At 37.5% G+C, this 12,696-nt stretch overlaps 1 protein-coding gene across 1 annotated transcript in view; it reads left to right on the plus strand.

The window, feature by feature from the left end:
* The window catches only part of pho (phoenix), a 46,023-nt gene extending 33,701 nt beyond the window's left edge, over positions 1-12,322 (plus strand). Inside the window, 2 exon segments of the mRNA XM_039690673.2 lie at positions 8,420-10,497; positions 10,499-12,322. Coding sequence (XP_039546607.2) covers positions 8,420-10,497; positions 10,499-10,688 — 2,268 coding nt within the window. The 3' untranslated portion in view covers positions 10,689-12,322.
* The last annotated feature ends 374 nt before the right edge of the window (positions 12,323-12,696 follow it).

Here is a 12,696-nt window from a genome sequence, read left to right on the forward strand (position 1 = left end):
AAATAATTCCTGTAGAATCTACATGTTTGAGAATTTTTTTAAGTAATCAGTCAAATTGGAACTTTATTACTAAAAGAAATGTCAATAGCTCACTAATATACAATATCATTCAAAACATTGGGGGGGATTCTCCGTTTGGTCCTCATTGACTTCTGTTTTGCTGAATGTGTGAAGAGTTTTGAAAATGTGGCTTCAGTATTGGCCGATACTTGTTAGCAATTGCGAACTAAATTGATCAAAAGCGACAAAGCTTTTGCAACATTATAAATGTCTTTACTAGTTCAGATAAATGCTATTCTTTTGAACTCTTATAATGACTACACGGTAATAATCATTAGTTAAGCATGAGTAAACAGTTAATTCATCATTCATAAAGCATTAATAGACATTAATAAGCAGTTTATAAATACAGCTATAAATGCTTTCTTCTTGATTTAAAAGCATGTCTATAATTTGTTTAATAATTGAATTTTCATCCTTTATTAATGATCAATTTATCATTTCTAAATGAAGAATTGCATTTTTTATAAACCAGTTATTTAAGAGTTGTCAGTGGTTCATAAGATTACTTGGAACGTTTAAGTAAATGATTAAACTATTTAAATGTACATTCATACATCTTATTATTCAGACATGTAGTGACGGTTACTTAGTGTGATTTAACATGTATTTACGCTGTAAGTCAAGTCACATTTATTTATATAGTGCTTTTCACAATACAGATTGTATCAAAGCAGCTTCACAGTGATAACATGAAAGTAGTACAACAACACAGATCAATAATATTGTTAAATATTAAATACTAAACTACAAGCCAAAAGCAAGGCGACAGTGGCAAGGAACCAAAACTCCATCAGATTGGATGGAAAAAAAAAAACCTTGGGAGAACCCAGGCTCAGTCGGGGGCCAGTTCTCCTCTGGCTTACATTCATATTGTTTATATATAAATATTAAATATAAATATTGTTTATATATAAAACGGCGCCATAACATATCGCCGGCGTTGAGTCGTCTCTTCACAGGCGCTGGTCTTCTAATTACAGGCGTTGGGGCATCCGAAATCCCCGTGAGAGGCTGGATACAAAACTGGACCTGACGAACGCCATTTTTCTCGGGACAAGCGTCCCAAGATAACAGCAGAAATGCAGATGGGAGATAATTAGCATAGTTGATGTTCATAATGATTTCCATTATACGGGAGTCGGTGTTAGAAAACCACTATCTCACAAACTCACCGCAACCCAACCATACGCGCCGACCCGTTTGACTAAGGCTGTCGAGCCCCACTGTCGCGGAAATGCGTTTCAGTGGCAAACGGTTCCGTATGGCATAACAGAGGACTAAAAGGTAAGCATTATGTGAATGCTTGACTAAAGAGATGCGTCTTTAATCTAGTTTTAAACTGTCAGCGAGTCAGAGCCTCAGACCGTATCGGGAAGGCTATTCCAGAGTTTTGGAGCTAAATGCGAGAACGCCCTCCCTCCTTTAGTGGACTTAGATATCCTAGGAATGACCAGAAGCCTTGAATTTAGTGATCTTAAGGAACGTGTGGATTGTAGGGCGAAAGAAGGTCCGTTAAGTACATAGGAGCTAAACCATTTAAGGCTTTATAGGTCAGTAGTAGTACTTTGTAGTTGATATGGAACTTAATAGGTAACCAGTGTAGAGATTATAAAATCGGTGTTATATGATCATATTTTCTTGACCTAGTAAGAACTCTAGCAGCTGCATTTTGTACTAACTGTAGCTTGTTTATTGACGATGCAGGACAACCGGCTAATAAAGCATTACAGTAATCTAGTCTCGAGGTCATGAATGCATGAACTAACTTTTCTGCATCAGAAACAGATAGCATGTTACGTAGCTTAGCAATGTTTCTAAGGTGGAAAAAGGCTGTTCTTGTAACACATGAAATATGATTTTCGAAAGACAAGTTGTGGTCTAGTATAACACCCAGGTCTTTTACTGTAGTGGATAAAGTAACAGGACATCCGTCTATATTAAAGTTGTATTGTGAGAGGTTTTGTGTAGTTTTTTGGACCAATAAGTAATACCTCCGTTTTATCTGAATTTAATAGCAGGAAATTACGCGTCATCCAGCATTTTATATCTTTGAGACACTCTGTCATACTCTGTCAATTTAGATGAGTTAGTGTTTTCATCTGGTCGTGATGAAATATATAATTGAGTGTCGTCAGCATAACAGTGGAAGTTAATTCCGTGTTTTCTTATAATATTACCAAGTGGCAGCATATATATTGAGAATAGCAGAGGGCCTAAAACCGATCCTTGCGGTACTCCATAGTCTACAGACGTTATCTTTGATTTTTCCCCATTTAAACAGACAAAATGAGAACTGCCCGATAAGTACGATCTAAACCAACTTAATGCCTGTCCCAGAACACCAGTGTAGTTTTGTAGTCGATCCAAGAGTATTTTATGATCTATAGTGTCGAACGCAGCGCTAAGATCAAGTAGAACTAGTATTGAGATACAGCCTTGGTCAGAAGCTAAAAGTAAATCATTTGTAATTTTAACTAGCGCAGTTTCTGTACTATGATGCGGTCTGAATCCTGACTGGAATTTTTCATAGATATCATTTTCTTGCAAAAAAGAGCACAATTGAGCGGACACAACTTTTTCTAGTATTTTGGACATAAATGGAAGATTTGAAATTTTATTCAGGGTTAATTCAGGTAGTTCTAAAGCATTTAGTAGTGGTCAGTTAACTATTTTGTGAGCTCATCTAAAGTGAGGACTATTCATGCCTTGTAAAGCATTTAGAAAGGAGATTTAAAGGCTTTACTGTTTAGAAGATTGATGCGCCTTTAAATCTTGTTTATAAATACTTTACAAGGCATGGATAGTCCTCACTTTAGATGAGCTCACAAAATAGTTAACTGACCACTACTAAATGCTTTATAACTACCTGTATTTACTACATTTACTTACACTTTCTAAGTGATCTTATGGATGACTGACAACTCTTAAATATCTGGTTTGTAAATAATGCTATACTTCATTTAAAAAATTATTAATTGATCATTAACAAAGTATGAAAATACAATTATTAAACACATTATAGATATGCTTATAAATCAAGAAAATATAGCTGTATTTATAAACTGCTTATTATTTAATGCTTTATAAATGATGAATTAACTTGTTTACTCATGCTTAACAAATGATTAATAGCGTGCAGTTTTTATAAAGTGTTACCTAAATGTTTCTTGAGCAGAAAATCAGCATATTAGGATCATGTGACACTGAAGACAGAAGTAATGGCTGCTGAAAATTCAGCTTTGCCTACACGGGGATAATTTGCATTTTAAAATATATTCAAATAGAAGTTATTTTAATTTGTAAAAAAATTCACAATATTACTGTTTGCTGTATTTCGGATCAAATAAATGCTGCCTTGGTGAGCAGAAGAGACTTCTTTTGAAGGGTTAAATAAACCCTAAACCAACTTTTTGTTTTAGTTAATGCTCTGTAAGAATGAGGCTTTATTAGTGCTCATCATTGATTCGAGTAACTTTTTTGACATTTGGGTATAGAGTGTTTTAATTCTACGATATATGGTGTAAAAAAGGCTTCATTTTGAACGGTGGTTACTGCAGTTGACATCCTATTGGATGTTTGCGCTTCTTCGTGACTTGATGTGAGTGATTATGCATATTTTAATCACAATTTATGGTTACGCTGAAGTTAATCCTCTGGAGTCGACAAACGCGCGATGCATTTTGCTGGATTTTTTTCACATAGCGGCAAAATATCAATATGAACATATGCCTACAGAGAGCGCGCGCTATTGACATCAACTCAACAACTCATCAGATGCCGGTCGCGATGCGGGAGTTAAGGCTGCAGTTTGAGCCAGCGGCTTGATAATGGCTCACAGACAATTGGCAATCTACTTCCTGAACTTCAGCCAGCTCCTTGTTTCCTGTCTGCCATTATTGGACAAACTGATTAATCCAGGTGTGTCTGATTGTTGTTCTGGCTACTGAGGTCAGACACACCTGGATTAATCGGTTTGTCCAATAATGGCAGACAGGAAACAAGGAGCTGGCTGAAGTTCAGGAAGTAGTGCAGCTGTGCATAAAGCCAATTAATATATCCATAGACAATTCACCCTCCTCCACTTCAGGTGAAGGTGGGCAGACTAATCTCATGAAGTAGCGTGTGTATGACACGGCAATTCGTATTTCCATTTTTGGCGTGCCATCAAGATGCATAATTGCTTTTCAGCGTGTTTATTAACGGCGTTGACTTAACGTTATATAAATATATGACTTACCTCAACCCCGTCCCTAAACCTAACCGTCACTGGGGTTAATGGCATTTATGACTCTTCCCTTACCATCCTAGGAAAGAAAAGGATATGACTTACCTCAACCCCATCCCTAAACTTAAACGTCACTGGGGTTAATGGCATTTATGACTGGAGATTTGACGTCGTGTACAGACACGCGGAATGACGCGGACGTTAATGGTGTAGACATACACGCAAACACGCGCATACACGCGGATAGCTCAAAATGCGTAGAGATAACACGCCACTTGACTCGAAAGTGGCGTATGTTTACGCAAAAGTCATGATGTCATGTTGAGGTGGGGGAGAAAAGGCCTCGACTTCAAATGACCGCTCTGTTGCAAAGCTACTTGCGTCACTCCAGTTACTCTCCATTTTAGAGTCTGACAGCAGCTGTCACTGCGGGTCTCAGGTGTACGCCCCCTGCTCAGCCTCGCCCTCGGTTCGTCACCTCCATCTCCAGTTTTTCAAAAATTGCCAGTGGGTGGAGTCAGGCTTGTGTATATTATTTATATTTATATATATATATATATATATATGAACATCATACTAATATTTAGGTATGCACCTAAATGAAAATTCTTGGCCGACACCGAAAAAGAGGAAACCAAGGCCGAAAACCGAAACACCGAAAGAAATTATGCCAATTATTAGTACCATTGGATTTATGGCTATGACTGTGTGCAAACTCTAATATTAATTTATGCAATGCCTTGATTTTAGTACAGTTTCAAAGAATAAATCAATTACAAATTATGCAAATATTTATTTAGCACATTGCAACAATGCACAGTATAAAATAAAATTCAGACTAAAATGTTTAACTTTACCCCACTCCTGTGTACATTAATTAATAATGTACTGGTGTGACAAAGTTTTAAATGTTCTCTCATAAAAACAAAGTGCATTTTATTTTTATTTTTTATAGGACTACTACAAGAAAGTGCATTCAGAGCAACAATATTTTCTCTGTAGGCCTTTAAAGGTGCCCTCTGGGATAAAAAATCAAATCATACGCCATATTCCATACCAAATGGGGGCAGTATACCTCCAGAAAAATACCTCCGCGGCCGCGCGCACTCATGTCTTCAAACAACACGGGCGAGCGGGTCTCCCTCGCGCATATTAATCAGTAAAACTAATAGTGAAAGTTTGGAAGACCGCAGTTTCACGTGGATCATTTGGAGATTTTCAGAGCTTAGAGACTAAATGAACAACATCTCAATACTAAATTATAAAGGCCGTCTCATAGACAAGCCAGTGCATTTCGACGATATGGGAAAATTAAAGCCCAGGCATTTTTAGTTTATGGTATTCGTTTTGTTCATGTTGCATTTTTATCATTAGTTTGAATTAATTTGACAGACAGCATTCCCTGATGTGGACCAAGCTAGCGCCTTTCAGAGCTGCCAACTCTCACAAATTCACCGTGAGACACACAACTTTTCACACACTCTCACGCCACATCCATTTTGTCATGCACAGAAAAGGACACAGAGACCGATCTCAGCTCTCAGATTCTGTTCATTTTATTAAGCAATTCAAACAATAAATGCAGTTTTGGCGCTTGTAAATGTTAGACGACAGATCCCTAGCGCACGTGAACCGATCATCTCTACTAGCTAATGGTAAAAGAACACGAACACTGTTGAAAGATACAGTATGTTACAACTTACCAAAATGTATTCCTCATGCATAATATCAACCAATCATTTATTTAACTCATCCCTGAACTGAAATGTAGTAGTGGGCTGTATTTCCACACAACATGACATCAGGTTCAAGTACACACAAGCCGGCGCGACTTACTCGTGTTACTGCAGTTTGGCTGGTGCTAACGTTGCCCGCCCGCATACCGCCTTCCATGGCCGAAACTGGTATTACGACACCTGCCGGGCCGGGGCTAATAATTTAGCATGCTAATTTAGGTTATATCTCGGCAGCACTATAACTTGCCAGTTTTTTAATGACATCATTGCACTTATTTCTTCTCATTCTTTTGATGTGTGTAGCTCATTTTTTGGATATTTTTACCTCAATTATTCCATATGGCACCTTTAACATAAATGTGTATCAAAACAAAGACTTCCATAGCCCCCATATGTTATCTGCAGAACTTTAACAACAAATGCACCAAGAATTGCAGATGTGCAAAGTGGATAATAAATATTTAAACACTAGACAAGCCCATTCTACTTCTTGAGGTAAAGTGGCAGATTTTTCTTGATGAAGAGTAGCTTCTCTGCTTTATTAATTAAATTAAAATTTTCAACTTGGGCGTCAGAAACGAATTTGCAGCAAACTCGTGAATGCACCAAATAAAATCATTCGAGCGTAACGTGACAGAAGCCCAATTCGCGTCATTCGTGCCGTGCAAAATGCAGGACCGTGTTAACGTGTCTTCACATTTACTTAACATTGAAATCATGCACGGCAGATGCTCTATTCATGTTTGGTGTGAGCGCTTTTGTAGCCAGTGGTTGAAGTGGGATTTGGTAGGTGGGGGAACCCTCAAATTTTGTGTAGGTGCAACTGGGGGAAAATGACTAACAAGGAAACAACATATTGAGTATCGTGGTATATCAATACTTTTTGGGTATTTACAGACATCAGCATTAAAATAAGAGATATTTAGGGGGGTTGGGGGGCATGCTCCTCTGAGAGAATTTTGATTCAATTTAAGGCCATTTGAAGGCCAAAAAAAAAAAGGATAATAAATAGCTTTAAAACCATGCCAGTGGTTAGATTAGGTCCGCATTAGATTATTTTGTCAAATATCTGTTAGGCCTATATTTAAAATGTCAAATATATATTATTTGTTTCAATATCTGCTCCTCATCTACACCTTTCTTTTTCTCTCAGTCTCCTTAACCTGGCAGCTGATAGTCGTTTCATTTTCGTCTGTGTTAGTGAAGATAGTAAACTTAAATGATAATTACATGTTTTATGAATTATTATCTTAAACAATGTAATTTACTCAAGGCTACCAGGTCAGTATTGCCAATAGGAACCTTCTACAAGCTTTGGAATTTGAAAAGTAATTTTAAATAATACAAATTATAGCTTCGTTTAATGCAGTTGGTGGAATTGGCAGACGTTCCCTCGTCATGTGCTGTGGAAACGCGTCAAAGCATTCTCAGGTATAAATATGCATTATTAATGCATGTAGGTGATTTTGAACGAATATTTAATGTCGATATACAATGGTTACATAATGTTAAAACTAATCATGCTATTGATCTCTTTGTCAGACCCTCTAGAACAGTGGCTAGGGTAAACAAATGTCAGGCGAAATATATCAAACCAAAAACTTTAGCGCGCTCAACCACCGTGAGTGCATTTCACACATTTGCAATCGCTCGCGTTCAGCGGACAGGAAAGGAGGTTGGTCGGTCGGTCGGCCCATATCGGGACTCAGGAGCATCGAGATTCGTTGAGATTAATTATTTATTAATTTATCTGAGGTGCCGGAACGCAGTTCCAGACTGTTCCGGCCCACTTTAACCCCTGGTTGTAGCCCATCCACCTCAAGGTTGTACGTTTTGTGGCTTCACAAATGCTTTGCTGCATATCTCGGTTGTGGTTATTTCAGTCAAAGTTGCTCTTGAATCAGTTGGCCCATTCTCATCAGACCTCTAGCCTATCAACAAGGCATTTTCGCCCACAGGACTGACGCATACTGGATGTTTTTCCCTTTTCACACCATTCTTTGTAAACACTAAATGGTTGTGCGTGAAAATGAATCTGCAGATGAAAATGAATATTATTGGACCTGCCATTTATGATCTTTCCCCTCATGGACTGTGCGACATTGCCACTTCCTGTTTTTTTTTTCCTGTTCCGTTTTTTTCTTTTTTTTTCCTGCGACTAATAAAATCTTGGTCGACTAAGGCTCTTGTAGTTGACTAACGTTTAGTCGACTATTGGAGGATAGCCCTACTTAAAACTACATTCCATGACACAACAATGGTAGTATTTATATAAAAAAGGTGTTTGCTCATCCACTGTGACACTTGCTGTGAGAGAAATGCTGCAAGCGGAGTGATGCATATATATTTATATATCACCGTGTGCTAATCTGTTATTGTTTTGCTTTTATTTCAGGATAAGAATATTTTTGTTCTATGTTATGGTAAAGAAAAAAAAAAATGGCTTACACAATCCATCTGGGAGAAGAGGATTCAGGATTCACTTTCAAAAGACAACGAAGAACATTTACTTAATGTCGATGGAAAAGAGAAGAAAAGAAAAACTAAATCTACTAAGAAAAACAAGACCACTGCTTATGTTAAAAAACAATCAAAAAAGAATCGCAAAGTTCCCCAAAGCAAAGCTGTAGCCAGGACTTTATCAGAATCTTCCTCTGTCTCTTTCTCTGAGGAGCAGGAAAAACATGGGACACATGAGGTTTTAGCTTCATGTTCAGATGCTGAAGACTCAGATTCTTCCAATTGCAGACAACCTCTTAATAAGCAGATCATTCAGTGTGCTGAGAACTCGCATGGAAATAATTTAGTGGAAATTGAAGAGACACAGAGACACTCTGCAGAGGCAGTCAATCAAATGGAGCAGGAGGATGACATGAGGTCAGGAACTGAGAATCACCTTAATTCCAAAAGCAATTTCTTCTTTTCACCCCAAGGGGGAGACATTTCTGTACATAATGAAATTGAACAGCCTGACAGTGATATTGGCTCAGTGGACTTATTCATGCCATTAAAGAAACATAAGAACAATCAAATTCATAAAAACGCTTCTATTAATGCGAACATGGAGGATAGTGATCAAGACAGGGATGTAGAGGCTGAAGGACAGTTTGAGTCCATATTTGGACCAGGAACACCCAGATGGTGTGATCGTGAACATCATGCACATGAGGACGATGAAAGTGACATAACTCAAATAGAGACGAAAGGAGAATCTGTGTACGTGTTTGGAACAAGAACACCAACCAAGCCGTTTGCAATTCAAGATGTCAACAGTACCAAACACACTGTATTCCAACAGCCAGGCCAGAGTCCTGTTGTTCCACATACTGAACTGCTGTCAAGAAGAGAGGATAAAACAAGACATAAAAATAAAAGGAGAAAATCAATGTCATGTTCTCATGAGGAAACTGAAGTCACAGGAATAGAGACTGTGACTGTGGAAGCATCATCTAAACCTTTACCACTAGCTGATGAACCATTAAGAGAAGTTTACTCAAGTTCCGGTGAACATGTTAGCGTGGGTAAACAAAGAATGGTGGTGGAGATGGAAACAGATTCTCCAGATAGTCCTTTGTTTAAAAATGTTGGAATGAGCTTTCTAAAACGAAAAAGAAAGGGTAAGAAGAGAATGGGTGCTGCTATTTTGATAGAATGTGATACAAATGTAGATGTGAGTCAGAAAGTGAGTTCTGTTGATTATGTCACTGAGCTTAAAACAACATGCAGAGAAAACAGGGAATTATGTGATGTAGAGAATAGAGTAACAAACAAAGAGCAAACAGCAACATCACTTTTACAATCAGAGGAGACGTCTGAGCTCTTGGACGAAATCATTTTATCTACAGTGGCAGATAACAATGTTGTCAAAAAGGCTACGAGGAAAAAGAGGAAAATGAACAAATTAAAAGAGCATGTGCAGCCTGGTGTAGAAAATCAGTTTGTTAAGGCAGTCCAGTTCAGTGAGCCACAAACTACTGAGCTGACACTCAAAAGAACAAAAAAGAAGAGAAAAGACAAAGAGAAGACAAATACTGCATATGTAGAGGGGAATAGTGCTACAGACATCCCATCAAACGAAACTTTAGACTTCGATAGACCAGCGGAGTTGACAATAAATGAAGGGAATCAATCCAGTGCAGCTCCAGAGACTGGCCAACCTAAGCATACGCAGACGTCAGAGGAAATTACTGGGTGTCCGTTGCCTAATGTAACGAGATTACAATCAGTGAAGAAAAAAAAAAAGAGAGATGAGATTAAAGTCTCTCGCTATGAATCTGTTGATCTGCATGTGCATTCTTTGTCTCAGTTTGATGCTGGTCTCCGAGTGTTTAAGCAACAGGAAGATCAAGTCAATGAAGAAAGGCAGAGCAATGACAGTGCAGCTGAACATTTGGAAGGTAATACAGCAAGTATATTAAAGGTTGCCAAACGCAAGAAGAAAAGTCAGAATTTAAATTCTCCTCAAATTGATGATTATTGGACTGGAAAAACAAGTATTAGGCATGCAGTCAGAGAGCACAGCAGAAACAAATAATTTAGGTTCAGATGACACTGACATTGTTATCACAAAGGACAAACAGAAAAGGACAAAAAAGAAGAAACTAAAAGAGCGAAAGACAATAGAGCTCGCTTCAGATATCAAGGACATTATACAGTTTCAATAAAGGGAGTCGCAATCTACTGATTTTCCATTCAGACGAACAAAAAAGTGAGCAAACAAGGAGAGAGAAAGAACAGTTAACTCATCAAATGAACTTTTGGAGCACATTAATGATAGATCTCCAGAAATAATGTGATTCAATCCATTGAGGCCACTGAGACCGATCAGATTGAGCATTTACAGTCATCAGAGGGAAATACAAGATGTCCATCACCTAGTGTAACTAGATTAAGCTCAGGGAAGAAAAAAAAGGGGGGGGGGGGGGGTCGGAGTGAGGAACGTCGGTATGAATCTGTTGATTTGAATCTGGATGTGAGTTCTGTGTCTCAGTTTGATGTCACTGGACTAAGAGCACAAAAGATGATTGAAAGAAGGCAGAGCAATGCAGCTGAACATTTGGAATGTAATGCTGCACATGTTTTAAATGTTGTCAAACATAAAAAGAAAAGTCAGAATGCAAGTTCTCAATTTCAAGTTGATGACCTCATTGGATTGGAAAACGCTGTGTTAGACTTGCAGTCAAGAAATACTACAGAACTTAAACAGAAAAAGTACAAATTAAAAGAGCAGGTGGCTATAGAGACTAATGAAGTTGCTCATTAGAATGGACAATGTTCATTTGGTGGAGATGGATCATTTCAATGAGTCTGAGCTGACACCCAAAAGAACAAAAAAGAAGAGAAAAGAAAAAGACTGCACACGAAGAGGAGAATACAGTTACCCTGTCTATTGAAATTTTTGAAGCTACTGCGACCGATCACCCTGAGCATTTACAGACATCACAGCAAATTGAACAACGTCGGTCACCTAGTGTTTAGATCTAAATCACCTAGATTTAAATCTGTGAAGAAAAAGAAAAAGAAGAATGGCAGGGAAGAGTGTCAGTATAAATCTATTGATTTTTCTCTGGATGTAAGTTTGGGGTCTCAGGTTAATAATGTAACTGATGGATCAAGTACTCAACAGTATTGAAAAAGGTCAAGTGATGTTGAACATTTGGAAAGGAACACAGAAGCTAAATTAAATGGCACTAAATGCAAAAAAGAGGAGGAAATAATTCTATCAATTTCAATTCTGACTAGCTCTTGCTCTGCACAAATGCAAGGAACTAACACCTGAGAGGAAGATGAAGAAAAAAAGATTCTGATTGCATTACAAATGTAGGTGGTGAATTGACTTTGCAATGTTCTTATCGTACAGTGCAATATGAAAAGCCTCAGAGCCCAATGTCGAAACTACCTAAGATGACTCCAAAGAAAGTGAAAAGAAAAAAGAAAGGAAATTAATGAAAGCATAAGTCGCGTTATGGAACGATTGTGAACAATTATGAATTATGAACAAATGGGATTGATACAATCATACAACACAACAATGCAGACTGACAGGCCTGCATTATTACATCATTGTGAGATTATGTGATTTCTGCAGATAATTCAAATGAAAAAAAGAAGAGGAAGGTGTACACTGAAAATAAGGAAATCTCCATGTCACACTGACTCACCTACAGCGATAAATCTTGATGACACACCCAAAAGACTAGGTATCATGACAGAGCAGGTTATGTTCAAATTGAGTGTAATGGGAATATCTTTGTTCAGTCATGAAGAAAACATGATACATATAAAGAGAAAACCCTAAAGAAAGGATCAAGAGAACCATCTAAATTGGCTGATGTGTTGATGCAATAATAACATACGAAAAGACGAAGGCACAGTTTGAGTCATAATGATGGTGCTACAAGAAAGATATAGAATGATATAGAAAGACATGATAGAATGATAGAAAATAATTACACAGTGGTTGAAATGTTGTTGTTTTAGACTTCCGACCTTTAGCCCTTCAGAACACAGACAAAAGTAAAAAAAAAATTCTTCTCAGGAGAATATGTATCTTCATAAAAGAGAAAAATGGAAATGTATAAACCTGTGATGAAAAGATTTTTTTAAATGTATTTTTAAAGAATTGTTTGTGATAGCTTGATTTCATTTAAAGCAAGATTAAATTATACAAAA

Source organism: Pimephales promelas, chromosome 4 (genome assembly GCF_988280905.1).
Source record: "Pimephales promelas chromosome 4, fPimPro1.hap1.1, whole genome shotgun sequence".
Classification (NCBI taxonomy): domain Eukaryota; kingdom Metazoa; phylum Chordata; class Actinopteri; order Cypriniformes; family Leuciscidae; genus Pimephales; species Pimephales promelas.